General features: G+C 36.5%; 1 protein-coding gene across 2 annotated transcripts in view; it reads right to left on the minus strand.

The window, feature by feature from the left end:
- CDC42BPA (CDC42 binding protein kinase alpha) overlaps positions 1-18,000 on the minus strand; it is a 192,832-nt gene that overhangs the window by 30,734 nt on the left and 144,098 nt on the right. Inside the window, exons 20-28 of one of the 2 annotated variants that reach the window (XM_067292955.1) lie at positions 16,390-16,481; positions 13,707-13,783; positions 12,423-12,470; positions 5,457-5,576; positions 4,667-4,747; positions 2,683-2,788; positions 1,775-1,911; positions 990-1,129; positions 55-136 (exon numbers count right to left, since the gene is read on the minus strand). In XM_067292955.1, coding sequence (XP_067149056.1) covers positions 55-136; positions 990-1,129; positions 1,775-1,911; positions 2,683-2,788; positions 4,667-4,747; positions 5,457-5,576; positions 12,423-12,470; positions 13,707-13,783; positions 16,390-16,481 — 883 coding nt within the window. The remainder of the gene's footprint in view (positions 1-54; positions 137-989; positions 1,130-1,774; positions 1,912-2,682; positions 2,789-4,666; positions 4,748-5,456; positions 5,577-12,422; positions 12,471-13,706; positions 13,784-16,389; positions 16,482-18,000) is intronic. The other variant, XM_013940346.2, reaches the window with a different exon arrangement.

Genomic DNA, 18,000 nt, shown 5'->3' on the forward strand with positions numbered 1-18,000 from the left:
AATCGCACTGGGAAATGTTGAACCTGTTACCAGGTTCAAGATATGCATACTTACTCTAAAAATACAGGGAATATCTTTTCGATTTGCATGGATGACATCTGAGGCCAAGACGGAACTCACTGAGAATTCTTCATCCCTTATGGAGACCACAAACATCATTTAAATAGAGTTAGAGAGTGAAATGTAAGTTAAAAACAAACATACAGACTTTTCATAGTAACAACAGCCTTGTTTTGCTAAGGACATAAGAAGCACTGAGATCTAATTTGTAAAATAATCCTGACTTTCCTCTTTGTTTGCAGATACAACTTACAAGTGTAATATAACGTGATGGAAGTTCACTAAGATAAATCTATTCAAAACCTGTTTTTTTCTGTTTAAATTAAAAACTTAGAAAGCAAACTTAAAAAACAGACTAGACCAAGGTCACCCCTCCCAACTCAGTCATAAAAATCAGCATTCACTAGAAGCTATAAACTAGCAGTTGAAATTTCCTGGATAAATGAATCTAGAAGTTTGGAGATGAGCTTTAGTCTTAGTTGGGTATGTTGAATATCCTAAACCTCCAGGGAATTCAGCAGATTTTCAATAATACAGAAGACATTGGAAACAAACTATTCAGCCCTTCTGAATCAAAAATTGTATATATTTTATCTGTAACAAAGTTTTGTCTGTCTTTCAAAATTGTATTTGACCCCAAAATAAAGTATTTTTCTTCTTTATTCATTCCATATCTTCTACACAGCTGGATAGATGCACTTAGGCACAAAAAGTAATAATGAAGTTAAAATTGCCGCATGTGAACACAAAAGTGAAGTTCGGGCTAACTTCGAATACTGCTTTTTCTAGCAGAAGTTAGAGGTCCTGAACAAAGATTACAATGTTTCATACATGCCCTGAAGCTTGCTTACCGATTGTACAAAAAGGGAAGGGAGAAAAAAACCTCCTAATGCCTCTGGAAAGCTTCCACTCAGTGCCAAACAGCTTACCTCATGTCAATAACCTGACTCACTATCACACTGGGCTGGGATGCTTTTCCTTCTGCTAGATCATACAGGAAGAGTTTGAAATCACAGATCACTGCCAGTGCTCTCTGCCAACCCTTCTTTACTCCAGCCGGTTTTGGTACCTTTAGCAAAATAAATTCTGATCAACTCTCTTTAAACTTGTGTCCAATCAAAAATGAAACAGTGCAAATATCAATTCTCTCATCTACACTGACAAGTTTGTGTTCAGTGACAACATCAAGCAACATAAGCAATAGCACATGTGCAGTAAAAACATAAAATACACATACCATGACGTATTATTTAAAAAATTCACAGCACCACAGATTCTCTCTTCTTAATTCACAAACTCATTCAAAGATATATTGATAAAAAGAAAGAAATCCAACTCTAGCTTGTCAGTGGGCACCTGGCCCAAACTACATATAACAGCTTTTCAGTATTTCTTAACAAACATCAGCATTAGAAACAACGGCAGCACTAGCATTGTCAGCACTAGTGTTACTAGAAAAACTGACTGGCCCTGGAAGATGATCTGATCTTGAGAAGGTCTATTCAAGACCAACTCAAAACACAGTGGCTGACAGAGAGGGAGAGAGAATTACTTTTGAAAATGCTGGAGCTGCTTCGTGAAAATTTAGGTCTTAGGTTCCAAACTGTTACTTTAAGGTATAATTGACACCTTTCCCCCCCGCCCTCCCACATTCAGAGTTAAATTCCAAGTCCAGAAAACAACAAATTTAACAGAAGTGCTACCTGATACTTACACGGACATGCCCTTCATATGCTGTTCCTATGCCTTTCTGTGGATCTATCCCCAAAGGGCCCTTAGTCTGCTCGGGAGGGATTGGACATACCGCAGGGGCCTTGTCTGCACAGGTCACGTGGCAGCAGAATCCACAAACTTGAAAGGAGGAGTAGGAACAAAAGAACTTGATGATTATTTCTTCTGCAGTGCAAAAGCTATGATAATGATGATGGCATATAGGAAATGGCCTGCTCTTTATTATTTTTTTTCAAGTGCACACAGTTGACCAATAACTGAATAGTTCCACTGAACTTTGCTACACCAAGGCAGAAAGGTAAGGTTGCATACAGCAGCAACACATGATTTGAACTGATCTAACTTCAGATTTTCCCATTTCCAGAGCTGTATGGATACATAGTTTGGTTTCATTCAGGTAAGAAAGAGCCTGATGAAAAGCTCACATTGGAATAATTTGCATATCATTTTTTCTAGGCCACTGGAAGCTCCTCTAAATGATTTGTGTTATTCTGTGCATATACAAACCTAGAATAAATCAGTCCTGGAGGACAGAAAGTTTGGTACCGAATAACAAAGCTGTCTTGCATTTTGCCCTTAGTCATAAAGCAAAACAGCTGTCAGCACACTTGACCCACTGACTGTTGCCCCTTATTGCTATTTTAAATTTAAAACAAACTAAACTAAGCTTATTGCCACCAACTGAAATAAGTGTGTCCCCAATGAACTGGGTAATCTGTTATGTAAGATACTCAAAATGCTTGGCTTCCACTGTTAAAAAGCCGCAGCATGAGAATACATTCTGTTATGCAAACTCTAAACATAAGACTCTGGCACGACTGCATCACAACATTTACTGTGCAACTTGCATCTAGAAAAACTTTAATTCCCATTTCTTCTTTTCTCACTTACCTTCACAAGTGCAGCCCTGTCTTATTAAACCAACCATCAGAGATGTGCATTGATTGCATTTTGTTGGGGTATTAAATGATTTCACTACAAACTGGTGGGCTTTAGGCTGTGAAAGACAGACAAGGACGTTAACACTTATAACACTTTTGGAGAAGAACAGCTATTTTTTCACAGACATAAGAGTATATAGATGCATTTAAAAAATGTAACTTACTTATGTTTGCTGAAATGAGACCTGAGTTCCTAACACACGGCCTGAAAATACTCTTTATCAGTGCTTATTGATAACTTACACCAACCTCTGTAAACTAAACCAGGGAAACTGGACCTTGTCTCAGTACATGAGGTCACTTCCATTGCAGATAGGAAAGTTGCCAAGGTCTGTCTACAAATTATCCCATTACAGTCTAGAAGCTGAATATGTGGGTGTATGTACTTTCCAAGAGGCACAGTCAAACACTTAACTGCAAGGAGGGCTGATTTAGTTGGAAGCAAAATACCAAACTTTTTCAAAATTCTAATTTTTATGCCAGAAGGAATGACAGAGTCCAGTTTTATGGTGTCAGGCACAGGCAATTTCAAAATACCCAATCTAAAAGCAAGAGTACAGATGAGACGCCTTTTGAAGGAACTTCTCCTTAGTTCCTGGGAACACAGACTATAATCTACGGGGAAAATGTATGCGATCTGAAATAAGACAACTTTTGCAGGCCACTTTGATGGCTAGGAATATTAAAATTTTATTCACTTTCCAGTTTTTCAGAGCATAAGATACCACACTTAAGGGCTCAAACTTCATCCATATTTAATGACAGTTTTACTGTTACACTGGGAGCTTTCCGTCTACAGATGGATGTCTTATTTTCAAGCTGCAGGGAAATAAAACGTAGCTTTAAAAACTAATGCTAAGCTAAAAGAAGGTTCCTTAGGAAACATAAAGAATTAGAAGACAAATCATTATGCAGTGTTATGACAAAATGCTTGCAGAAATGGAATGATGTGCACAGTACAAACTATTCCACATGATTTCAAGTGCAAATACATATGATAATTTTTTAATCGATCTATTAAAAATATTGCCAACTCAGAAATATATTGCCTGCAGAAACAACTTTCTTAGCTTTTCTTTACACAAAAAGTCTTCTGCTACTTCTGTCATTTATCAAAGCAGTGAAACAGATCTATTTCAAAGACTTACTTTACTGATTAATTGCCAAAACACTATCAAATTTTTATATACAGCAGATTCCTAAGCCATCGAGACACTTCTGAAACTTTTATGAGAAAAATTTTCCTTTAATAGCTTGTATCCTATTCCTCATTTGTTTGAATACATGCAATTCCTCTATGAATTAGCATACACTGCCTCATTCAGCCAGCAGCAACTTAATTTCAACAACTGATGAAAAATAAGCATTTATGTAAGCAAAAAGCAAGAAGATTGAAAAACTGGATTTCCTTCTTCCAACCCAGAGCTGTAGTGTTGGCTGTAGTGCTCACTCTGCACTGCTTACAGAAGAAAAAAAAAAAAAAAAGCAGCAAATCTATGGTTTCACTTCAGGTCTACTCTTTGCCTTTTCTCAAAATAATCATCTGTGCTAATCTGAGCCATCAGTTTTATTGTATACAGAGCACAGAGGCAGCTTGGTCAGTCAGATGCTGGAAAACGGCCTCTTTATAGAAAGTCTCTTTTCCTTTTGGCACGTTCTAGCTCAACTATTTCCTTCTAATGTCCAAGCTCGTGTTTTCCCTAAGATCAAATGCCTGCATGCTACTGCACTGGCATGCCTAGTCCAACTTGTCACACCGCACAGCGTAAGAATGAGGCTGTTATACTTTAGAAGAGCAACCAGCCTTCATATAAAATTACTCTTCCAGGCAGCTCTGGTAAGATTATTCTGAGAAACAGTTCTCCCGAAGCTGTTGCCCTGGCGTGGTATTTTTCCCCTTTCTATACAGAATGTGGGAACGCTTGACCGAGTACCTTTGGTGCAGAGAGTCCCGATCCAATATAGGCTGTCCTCATGGTTGGTGTGTGAATTGAACGGGGAGGATGATCTGTAACCTGAACAAAACCCCCAAAGGATCAATAAGACATCAAATACACATTAAAGACAGCTTGAGTAAAACGAAAAGACTACAACCTGCCCCCACCCCACACACCCCCAGGCAGACTAGGAATGAAACCACACTGATTAACGTAGGAAACGACTCAAGAAAACAGATCTTACTTCTCATCAAAATGGTGTATGAGATTCATTTCTTACACGACAAAAATAGTTTTGTATTATCTGCAACACTTGACTGAATCTTCTCCCATATAAAATAATCAGAAAGTTATATTATTTTAATTGGAAGGGGATATATTATTACAGTTGCAGAGTCTTGTTAATATTTTGCATTGACTTGCTCTTCAATAGCACTCTGAAATGTGCTGTTACACCAAACTACAGTATAACATTAACTTTTTGCAAATATTTCTTAAATAATCATGACTAAGGATAAGTTATGAAGAGAGACTGTATCTAATAATTGATTCCACATATATTCCCCGCTCCTAATCAACTAAACATATGTGAAAGGAAATTTAATATTCCTCAAAATACAGTTCACCAGTAGTGCAGTAGGCTATTTACAATGTCCTAAATAGTCTCCGCAGGGGAATGAGCTTCACTCTAAACAAAAGGATTTGCAAAGGTAATTTTTATGAGATTCAAACTGCTACTCCTTTAAAAAAAAAAAAAAAAAAGTAAAAATTTTGCAACGCCAAGTACCTCAATCGGTTCAATCTCACTAGCTGTAGAAGGAGACCTTGATCTTGAATGGAGGTGAGACTTGATATCTTCATCCCGTGATGGAGTATTAGACAACGTAAAGTTCTCAACTGAATCGATCTATGGAAACAATTCAAGAGGAAAAAAAAAACAACCAAAAAAATAAATCAATGACATCGTTTAAAAAAAAGAATTCCTGACTCTTATCAAAATGAAATATGGAGGTTGTAGAATTCCTAAAGAGAGAACTGAGAGAAAAAAATTCTGTTCTAAGTGATTCCCTAATTAAGCTACAAAAACTAAAGGAAAATTCTTAAATATGAACACGCCAAGACTTCTGCTGAGAGGTGAGCACATGCATAAGAGCTGCTAGTTCAGGGGCCTGATGAACGCTTGAATGAAGAGACTTGTAATTCAGCATTTTTAAAGGCTGAATATGTTCTAAATACTACTATTTTGTCCACCTGTAGTAGAGACTTATTAGGATTGAATTCCCATATAGCTAAATCATTACAATCATATTTATAATAAAATAAGGAGAAAAAGCAAAGCAAATATTCTTAGGTTAGTGTTAACAATATTCCCAGAGAATTGATGTTTTGTACACCATTTGAACTATAAAAAGGGAAACCAACTTTATTAGGAATACAGTTTATTCAGGGGGCTATTTTCTCGGTTCTTTTTATACAACAAAACTAAGTCAAACATCGTGCGATAATGAACAACAGGGCATATTGGTACAATCGTATATTTTGGATAACAAGTCATCTTGGATGAATCTTCGTCAATGCATCTGAAAATCAGAAAAAGCAGGAGTCTTCTACAAGTCATCTACAAGTCTACATTTTCCATGTTAGTTTGGATTTTTAAAAAATCTTTTTAAAGCGAGCCAAGGTTGTTTTTCTCCGCTAATAACAAAACTAAAAGCTGGGGGCCTACAGGAGGCTCCGTTGCATGCCTGTCTTTTCTGCTGAAATGTTATCAATGTTTGCCCCATTGCTAAGGATTCGGCTACCTTGGTGTTCCACAAAACAAAATATGCAGCAACCTTTATAGAAAACATTTGAACATTACAATGATTTCTTCCTCATTTGCCATTGACACCACACTAAGAATTCCACAAACATTACTGCTTTTGGAGAATAAAAATGTATTTCCAAGACAATCTTATTCATGCATATACAGTCCTGTTCTCTAAAAAGTCAGTCATGGTAGTGAACAGGTGCAGTTGCAGATTTTTTTTTAAACTAGCAGTGAGTTAAGTTTGATGGCTTCTAGTTTTACCATAGCCTTCAAAAAAATCAGCTGGTGGAGATTAAGCTCATCAGCTTAATCAGCTCAGGCATATTAATATGCCTTCATCCTCTGTAATGAAAACAGAAATTCCCCCAAAGGGATACACCTGTTTTCTACATGTAGATCATGTATTTCAAGCATTGTGGCAAAAATTAGCAGTAGAGCAAACATTTTGTGCTCAGACTTATCAGAAGCAAATTATAATTGGAAGCTTTATCCAGTATTAGAAACATTGATGCCTTTAAGTAACAAATCCTCAGTTATATGACAGTTTCAATTATTTTAAACTTTTTTAAAAACCAAATCTAAATATGTGGTAGCTTGGAGCCCACTCCAAGATTGTTTAACCTTGAAAAATTCTAACATCTTCTTAACACTGTTATTAAGAAAAATAAGCCCAATGAGTAACGGCAGGAGAATTTTTCATAGCAAGAAACAGACTTTCCTTTTCTTCTGCAAGTTCAATTCAGAAATCTAATCTATCATTTCATAAATGTTTCCAGATAGATATTCAGAATGCTTTCCCTTCCAAAGTGGCATCTGCATACCAAAGAACGCTTTCATGGTGTCTCTTTAAAAATTTAGTACAAGGATAATATAAACGACAGAACTTTCCTGGAATGTGCTACAAAGCTTTTGTGGTTAGAAGACAACTGCTGAACTAGTAAAAAATGTATTTTTATTTTGCTTATGAACATAAAAAGCCCTCAAAACACATAGAATCTGATCCGCCGTTACTGAATTTGAGGGGAATTTAACCAACTTTAGTGCAGAAGCAGGGCCTTAAGCTGTATTACTGAAGTAAGTCTTCAGGTTCCTTACTTTAATGAGAAGAATTAAGTACAAAAGCAACCTAACTCAACTATGGCCAAAAGCTTAAGTGGACCATATTAACACCATGAAAATTAGTTTTAAACTAATCCACTGGATTATAAAAAGCATGTTTGGTATCGAATTGTAATAGCTTTGCTGCCTTTCACAGGACTACCTGGGTGGTGGTCTACACAGGACTATGTGTTTAGTGGTCTACACAAGGTCACCAGTGTAGGACTGAGCCCAAGCTGGCCGGTGCTTAAACACATCTTGAGGAAAGGTGAACTTCTGTGTGGAACCACAGTGGTCAAAACTAAGGAGTCACGGTAAGCTTGCCTGAGAAGACAGTCATTTGTGCTTTTAACTGCATAGATAATGTTGTTATTACAGCAGTTGATATTATTGTTCATTTATTGCATATTCAATATATTTTTATGCCTTCCTATTCCTATTACCGTATGTACACACAAGAAGTAAAAGTAGTAGTATGAGTTCAAGATGGACACAACATATCTGGTCTGATAAAGCTTTCATAACACTGTGTTTAGAAATCCACCTTGATTTTTAAAAAAACAGGATTAATATGCTGTAACATGTCAAAGTCTGTTTTCCTCGCATGAATATTCCCACCCACTTGGGTGCTCCAGTTTACTACGATTTTCCACTTCCCATTTACCTATCCTTGGGCTGTGATACTTTCCCTCCCTTGCCGCGTTACGCCTGCTGAACGGCAGACGTCCACCTTGCACTGGCAACCCCTGTGGCCCTGGCACGTGCCCTTCCCAAAGGGCAGGGGAGCAAACTGGCCCTCCTCCAAAGCCTGCTCCTCTTCCCCACCCATTTCCACCTGAGCCGTGTACTCGAGGAGCACTCATACGGACCTGAAGGAGTACCCAAAGCACCAGCGCTAGTTACTGGGATGTTCTGCTCGCAGCACTACTACCAAATCAAAAGTTCCTCAAGCTTTCAGCCCACAGCTGGAAAACAACAAGAAGCACAGCAGCAGCAGCAGCAGCAGCAAACAGCAGCAGCAGCAGCACAAGACATGCAGTGAGGTAAGTACACAATCCATACATTAAACAAAGGCATGTACACGACAGGCAAAAAGAAAGGGCCACAGAGAGTAAGACAGCCTCTTACACGTCTGCCTTTGTTAGCTGGAATACGGGAAGGAGAGCGCTTTAACAGAGAAAGGAGGAGAATATGTTACAAAACCAAACAGACCGACACATACATCTGCTCCGAATTCGTCACGCTATATTTTCAGATGTAGCACTGTAGACACACACGTATACGTTCATTTTTAAATGCATCTTGAAAACAACATATTCTGGGGCAACAAGAGGAAAGAAACATCGGAAAAAGAAACGGTTATTTTAAAGTCTGTAGTTTTACACTGGACAGTAACAGTGAACTGCAGACTGTGTTAGACGAACTAAGCATAATTTTCAGTCAGCCTCTGTATTCTGAACAAGAAGGAGAGGGCAATCTAAACATATATCTCTCAATATACTCAATTTAAAATATCATTAACAACTAGAATTATTCTAAGCTTAGAGAATTATGAATGCACAACTACAGTCAGGGCGCTCACCACAGACCACTGAGAGTAAGTATTCCGTTTAGTATTTAATAGCGAGAATTCAGAACATGATTTATTCTGTGGTTATTTACAAAGTTCAGATTTGTTTAGTCTACCAAAAGCCCCTGGGGAACGTGTGTTAGGGCAGATGTGCTGGAGGATTTAAGAAAGCTATTTTTAATTCATAATGCGTTGATAACAGCGGGAAAACAATCTTTCCTAACAAGTAGGGAAAATGATTTTGTCAGAGGAATACTGGATTCCATTTTATTGTTATCAAATAATCATAAATTCAATTTTAAATAAAACAAGTTGATTGTTTCTAATAGCTAGAGAGATACACAAGGCTAAGCCTTGCCAAAAACCCAACACTTCCATTATAAGGCATTTCCTCATGGACATAAGAAACTTAACACCTAAATGATGTTACCGAGAGACAGCCTGGAAAACACAGGAGAAACAGCTGTGAAGATCTAGACTTGAATATGTTAGTCATTGGGGGTATCCTCCCTCCCCACCAAAATCAGAAACAAGGGGCAGCAAAACTGACTCCTGCTCCTTTTTGCGCCTTCCTGCGTGCGCAGGAGACACAAGGATCATTTCTGGACACATGGCCTTTCCCAGCTAGGAGAATGTAGGCATCGGTTCTGCTAACCTGACCAAGGATATCCTCTGTGTTGAGGATATGAGGGACAGCAGGAACCAGAAGTGACCGTTAGCCATCCGCACAGTGAGCTACTACTACTCTTGCTCAGCATTTGCAGGCTACCGTCAGAGGCAGCTGGATGTCTATTTTTATTTCTCTTCAGAAGAAGTTGTGAAATTACCATTTTCTCACTGATACAATTAGAGTTAACTACAATAATTCACAGTGTGCTATAGACAACCACATTATTTGGATGGCAGACACAGAAGGCATTACCCACCCTAAGAAACTTCAAATGTAATTACTGGGCCAACCTCAGTGCTGCTTACACATCTGTATTATGTAGACTGCAGAGACCTTGCAAAGCGTGCTACCTAAGGGCACTGCATCTTATTTTAGCCTCCCTCTGCCACTTCAGAATCGAGCAGAGAGGCTGGAGAAACCACATAGGCCGTTAGGAATATTTCCTGCGGGTTCGTGATTCCTGGAGGGGCCTTCCTGAACCCCCTGCGGTATTACAGCGCTGCACAAGCCTGAGGACTCCTAATTCTTCCTTGGCCGTAATGTGCAGGATCCACATACTTCTCAGGCTTGACTGAGCACAGATCCAGCTCTCATCGAGATGTTACAAGAAACACTGCCCTTCAAGGTAACTACTGTCAAAAAGAGACACTGAACGGAGAACGGAGGTCACACTCAGTAGGAAGGGTTGTTTGCTTTTTTAAAGACCCTTAGTTTCTTTTAAGTTCTCCCTAACATACTGACATTGAACCTACTTAATGAGCTAAAACATAAATAACCATTAATTCTGGCAATTCAGAGGCTGTGTATTATGAAACTATGAATGAATCAATAATGGTCTAATAAATGAAAGAAGCAGAATTGACTGAGCAAAAAATATAATCATATACCTCCTTCCACCTATAAATGGGGACATCAGCTTTAATTTTCTTTCTAATAAACATAGGTAACTAAACAAGTCTGTTATTTGTCTGTAAGGTGCTCTTCCTATCTTGCAACTCTCTTTATGCAGTTTGTCTCTGTGCGAGAGAGGTTAGCCTCTACCAGTCCGGTCCAGAAACACGCTCTTGTCCAGTGAAACTGAGGAAGAAAAAAAGCCCTCCTGCTGGCCTCAATCTGAAGATCCAATAATCGAGGTTTGATTCTGTGTGTATAAGCTATCCACATGCAACAACATACATGTTAATACCTGGAATTTTATCAAAGTTTGAAAGACAGGCATTTGAAAAGATTTGATCTGGGTGGACAAATCTAGAAGAATGTCTTAAAGGTTGCACCCCAGCCATGGAGAATTTTTCACTTGCCTAGGTAAAGAATGGGATGCTGTCAAAATGTTTGTGAAAAAACATGCTGCCTTCTTAAAGAAAAAAAAAAAAAAGCAGTGCTTTATTCTGTATTTATTGCTGTCTTTCAAAACTAATTAGATAGCAAACAAGAAAACTTTCTCATCCTAAGATTACCCTTGCCAAATAGAAAATGAGCACTTACTCTCCCACATATGCAGTTTATTACTATTTAACAGGTCTCAGAAGACAGTAACACATATTTCTAAAAGCAACTTTATAGGAAAGAACTTGCTGATCCAACTATTCACAATAACTATTCACAATATTCTGGCAACGTAGACCCTTTTTTAATACAAGTAAGGGATATAAATATTATTTATTTATTAACAAGTTAACAACACAGAAAACTTTACTGTACAGCCCATACACTATACCTGCTTTATCACATCATTCACAACAGACATTTCTACAGTAAAATTAATTATTCTGCATTTTAATGCAACTGGGACCATACTACACTACTAAATACATATGTATAGATATGTGTGTATGTGTATACACATATATACAAACACAAACATATACACACAATATACATAGGGAGTTGTAATGGACAGTTCTCTACAAAGGATGCATAGTATATATTTGGATTTTAAAGTGTTTGTAATTATTTATGTGCCTACTACTTGGGTCTGGAAGAAATATAATGCAGTCAATTTACAGCTTTTAACATAATTCCCTTAGTATGCAATTAGCCAGGTAAATATTTCAGCATCATCCTGATTAAAAATTAGTGTTTCAAATGGCAATAAAAAGAGATCAGGAAGGTCACTTCAGTTATAATTGAGATTACAACGATACATGTGATATATATAAAAAAAGAAACAATATTTTATTTGAGCACACAGAAATCAACTGTATGCAAAGAAAACATGGTCACTGAAGTGACCAGAAAACTTCTGGAAACAACTAATGAAGTAGCAACTAAAGTAATAACATGAAGTAACAGAATAAATAAAATAAACATGCCAGTGATTTTCTAGAGGCCACATCAGTAGATAAGGCCCAAAGCAGCTTCTCCACATTAGAGAAAACCTTTTGCAATTAAGAATTCTTCATCTGCACCAAAAGAAAAACATTTATTTTAAAACTGCACATCTATCTATACAGATATATGTAAATATGCTATTACAGAAATATTCTCTGTTCTTCACTGCCATTACAGAAATTTTAAGTTGACTGCATTACTGTTTGAATAGCCCAGATCAATCAACTGATCTCTTTTATTGAGGGATTTACTGGTTTGAAAGCCGAAGACTTACGTCATCCATAAAATCAATCAATGAGGATGAAGAGGAAGAAAAGGAATCCTATTTTAATGAAAACAACAGTAAAAAAAAAAAAAGAAGAAAAAAAGAGGAGAGAAAGAGATGGATGAAAAAAACTGTTCAGTAAAAACAAAAGTGCAAAAATAAAGAACTGTAAATAAGTAGTACCAGTAACAGTTACCTCTGAGAAAATTTTGTTAATTGCCTCTACCAGGGACAATTAAGTGTTACACATAAAACCAAATACACATAAAACCAAATGTTTTTTCAGCCTTCACTCAATAAAATATTATTCCTACATTCCAACAGGATTTTAAAAATAACTTGTAACAGAAATCATTAAAAAGCAAATGAAAAAATGGTATTAGTTTTGAAGATTTCATCAGAGAATAATTAATTTAGTGAATATGCAATGAAAAGAAAGTAAATTTTGGAAGATTAATAACACGAGGGATTATGTTTTTTCATAATTCCATATGATGAACTTGTATAACCACCCCCCAAAAACAAACAAACAAACAAACAGGGCCAAATTTTAGGCTAATGTATAACTGTAAAGGTGATGTCTTATCCCCACTGAATTCAGTCTGACTTTTGTAAACAATTTGAATACAACCAGTATTTCATCCCAGTTGCTTTTGTAAGAGAAAAATTATGCATTGCTTACTTTTTATTAAAAGGAGAAGATATGAAAAATGTGTAGCTTAATTTTAATTTTTATCTTCCTGCTTTTCTACCTAAATTGGTATTTTGTCTAAAAGTGACAGAAGAATTAAACAGTTCTATTTTTTTAATTGTATAGGATCTGTGGAGAGGAAACGAACAGTAATTACCTGGACTTAATAAATCTTTGTGCAAAATGAATAAATGATGAAAAAACTTAATAAATACACAGTACCAATGACTTACGGAATACATTCAAGGATTATTTACACTTCTTCTCTCATTTTTACTAAACAAGTATCTGCGTTACCTAGCATTTTTGTGAACAAAGAGTAAGGCCATTTGAATACCTCTGCTTCATATATTTGTTATGAAATTGGGAGAAATTCTGTATACAAGATTTTAAAGAGAATTCACTGTGATTACTAGTATTCAAGAGAAGAGACCCAACGCTGTAAATAACAATTCTCACGTATCATTATACACAAATATAGATGGAAAGTGTGATTAAAATATAGTAGCAAACTCTAAGCAATTATGCACATAATCTGCATGTAACAGCAAGAGTCAAAGTTCCGTTCACTAGCAGAGAAATTCAAACAGCTGTACACTTACTTCAAATTGATCCAGAGCAGAGGTAGGCGCATTCAAAAATGCCAAGAAAGAATTCTGTGAGTCTTGGTGCTTTACACCTAGAAAACAGCAGCAAGTTTTTAAGCTACAGAAAAATGACCTTTTCATGGAGGACCTTTGCCGTGCTGAATCAGGCTTTGGGTATTCACCTGAGCCATTATTTTTTAATGAGCTGTCACATTTGGTCTGTTTTCCAGAATAAAAGTTTTTTTTTTTTTTTAATATATATACCCACTAAGCAAGTAGCGTGTGTCCAATTAACCTCTTCCAAACTAGGATGCGTGTAATGCAAATGTGATGCTTTTATTTTCTCTATGTTCCACTTTACAAACCTCTTATGAAACAGTAGTAAACTTCAGTCATCAAGGAGATACTTTCTGGCAGTTAATTGTTTTCAGAAGGTCCCTCACTGCCTGTTATAAACTGGTCCTGGCTTATCCTGACAGTGGATTGCTTAAATGCAATATTGTTTAATTTTAACCAAATTTAGAACAGCAATCATTCAGTCTTTTACAACATTTATGAAAAGCTAATAGCAGGAGATTTGCTACCACTCACTTTCAAATGTGTAAGAATAATAGAGTCCTGGTTAAAGCTTCAAACGCCTCTGCCGTGCTACACCAAAGACTGGTTTGCAGCCAGCGAGCAGAACGGGAACCCTGCATCCTCCAAGGCCACAGGGGCTGGCGTAACTCGAGCATTATTTGAACGTGTTTTGTCTGATCTCTCTTTTTTGGCATAATTCAAGTCCCAGTGTGGGTGTATTTAATCACACATGCATATAAAGCCTAGCTTCCTGAACAATATGGATGTATTACATATACCTATGATGACCAGAGCCTGTAGGAATGTTTGCAGCTCAAAAGACTGATACAGTCACAGCTCATCTGTTCTTTAAAAAAATTTCAGTATCTTGCTCTAACTGGCAAAGTCACCCGCTTGCTCTAAATAAAACCCACAGTCAATGAAATGAAAAATTATAAAGAACCCTTTCCTTTTAAAAATATAAATACATTGAAAACCTACTAGAAGACAAAAACTCATTCTCAAATTACTCTCTATTTTACAGAATCGTTTTTTGTGTTTTTTCACCATCCTGCTAGTTTTCTGGTGCATATTTATCAGGAGCAAAGGATGCATGTACTAATCTAAATAGTCCCTTCCTAGAAATTAATTTCCATATATAAGAAGTTACTCTGCCACCATACATTGACTGCATTTGAATCCTGTATATGGTTCATCGTTCAAACATTAATATATTTCTACTTACAAGAAACAATCTAGTCCAAAAACAATAAGGATTTTGGATTAAGGTATGTTTCTATCAAAATATTTAGAAAATTCCAGTAGAACTGTATTCATTTACTTTTGACAAAAGCATAATAATTAACCTTTCCTTGAATCTTTTTTTTGTTAAGAAATGATTAAATCTTTATCTCTATTTCCACAAAAACAATAAGGTTTTAACACTGAAAAAAACACATGGTAAAACATTAATTACAAATACTTAACAGATTGTAACCATGCATAACATTTAAGACAGTTCAAGAATCTATAAATGAAAGCTAAACATGACAAAGTATCATTATCAGGGAAATGCTACCAAGAGTTCCTCTCCAAGAACTCAAATAAGTATAATGCTGATACCAGTGCTAAGCATCAAGACAAACTAACAGCAATTCCCTAAATTTTATTAGCTAATCAGCACCAGTCATTTCTGAATATTCTGTAAAGGCTTATATTCTTTTACCAGTCAACCAGCAATCAGAGACCTATATACAGCATATGAATCTTAATTGCAATACCTTATTGATTGACATTGCATGAGGTTGTAAAGGCTGAACAATATTTTACATCCCTATGCAGCAATTGTTGCCAGAGTTTTGCAACTTCGGAGTTCAGTTTCCCTACACAAAGTTAGGTAATTCAGTTTGGCCTGAAAAATGACTTCTTCCCTTGTGAATTGTAGGATACAAATATTACAGCTATCATGGGAACTGAAAAGAATCAGCCAAATCATTAATCATCTCTCAAAGATTTTTTAATTTCAAAATTACCAAAAAGTCTCCTCTCAGCAACAATGCTAAATACTGTTGGACAGATGCACTAGAAACTCTAGGATATATTCTTAGACATCTACAACAAAGCAAACACGACCACACTGTTCACTAAGTGGTCACAAAGCCAATCAGTAAAGCCGTTCCAGAAACCTGTGAATGCTATGAGTGCCTCCATAGCTGTTTTCTCCCAGCATAGACAGGCCCAAACGTTGATAAATGAAGAACACATTGATTAGTATTCCCATCACAGAGAGAAAAAATATATATAAATTCTCCTATATTTCTAACATTTTTCCAGTCAATCACTATACATAGGCCAAATAAAAATAAGGCAACAATGCAATTTCAACCCAGATAATATCTTACTGGTTCAAGTATATCAACAAAACTGAAGAATATTATAAGTACTTATTAGAAGTGCAAAAACAACTGCTGTGGGTACATCTTACCATGCAATACTTGTGCTCACACTTTGAATGCCAAATTCTCTTGGTATCATATATCCTGTACTTCACTTGCAAGATGGCACACTTAATTGATAATTGATAAGATGTACCCACCAATGTGAAATATGTTCTTATTTACTTGGATATCAGTTGCCATACCCTTTTCTGATCTAAGCTCTTCTGTCTCCTTTTTCAGTCTTTCAATATCTGTCAACAGTTCCATGTTCTTCTTCTCAGATTCTTGCAATTTACTTCAAAAGAATACAAACAAAAACCCTATGTAAATACTGAGAACCTGTGATACAAGTCTTTTTTGTCCATCTCTGCTTGTTACTTGGACTACTGCTCAGTTAAAATCAATGCCCAGCAAGTTGCAAGTCAAATGAAGCAAGACATCATCAAATGCAAGAATGAATTTAGAAATCTGTTAGGAGCTGTTTAGTATGGTATCTTAAAAAATAGAATGAGTAATTAACTGCCTCTGTTTACCCTTTAGGTAGGCTCATGACTCTAATTTATAGGTAACTGTGTGAACCTGTATCCTGGGAATGAGAAAAAAAGACCACATGTATTTTTAAACTTAAAACCAGATGTTTTAATTTGTTAATTCACAGTGTCTGTGAGACTAATAGATTATGTTGAACTATTTTTCTTCTCAGTTATTCCAGTTAGTCGTTTCTGTGCTTCCTGATTCACAGCAGACAAGTACGACTACTATGCATTTCCACAGTACTAGTCCTCTTTGCCTATCAAAGCAAACACTACTTATTCTATTCTTAGAGGATCTACACTGTTGCCCAACACCATGTCTTCTGGCCTGAAAAACAGCAACATAAGGCGGACAAGGTATTCCCATTTTACAGGTAACATCCTTGAACCTCAGCTCTGTCCAACTGATTTCCCAAAGCTGCAAAACAAGTCAGTGCTCCTCAAATACAACTAAGAGGAGAAATTCATCATTTTGCTTGTATTTGAAATTCCTATCTCACATCCTATTCCTTCTCTGCTAGGGGCCCTTTCCTCCCCTTGTATTGTCCATCTATGTGCTTAGATACTGTGCAATATGACAGGCATGTTACTGTAAAAATCATTTTTTAGAGAAAGCTGTAAGAGAACAGAAGGGGTGTGAATCTAAGAGGAGGTTCAGAAGTCCTACTTCAACCTGAGTGCCTACTTCGATCTGCACCAACTCAAAGGACTAACACTGCATCTCCAACTCAATGGGATTCACAATTTGGAAATGTAACTATTATTACAGTATACTGAAGGACCAATTTTCTTCTCATGGCAATTTTGCCATGCTTAATTTTAATTCAAATTTTCACATATCATGGGAAGTATGCAACCAGTATGTATTTTGTATTTGATGATCTTTTTGCATTTTAGCTATTAAAACCTCTTTGCCTCATAAATAGAGTTAAGAGCATGTAAAAGGAAATAGAATACCAGCCAAAGAAATTCATGCCTTTCTTTTTCAGCAGAACATGTACTGGTTAGCAGCAGTGCAAGCTTATTCATAAACATGCCTTGAACCCTAATTTGAAGGATTCTCTTGTAGGCATAGAAAAGCACATGTCCTGTCTTTGATTTTTCTGTCAAAACTAGCAAAGGAAACAACAGGAGCTAGTTTCAATGGTGGGTGCTACAAAGAGGATTCATGCCACTTAATCTGTTTTCATAGGGTGCCAAACTAAGGAAATCTTAGTAATAACTCTGGGGCACTGCTGACCTGAGCTGGATTGAAGCTAGAGACATAAAAATGAAATTTCT

The sequence above is a fragment of the Apteryx mantelli genome, chromosome 3 (genome assembly GCF_036417845.1).
Source record: "Apteryx mantelli isolate bAptMan1 chromosome 3, bAptMan1.hap1, whole genome shotgun sequence".
Classification (NCBI taxonomy): domain Eukaryota; kingdom Metazoa; phylum Chordata; class Aves; order Apterygiformes; family Apterygidae; genus Apteryx; species Apteryx mantelli.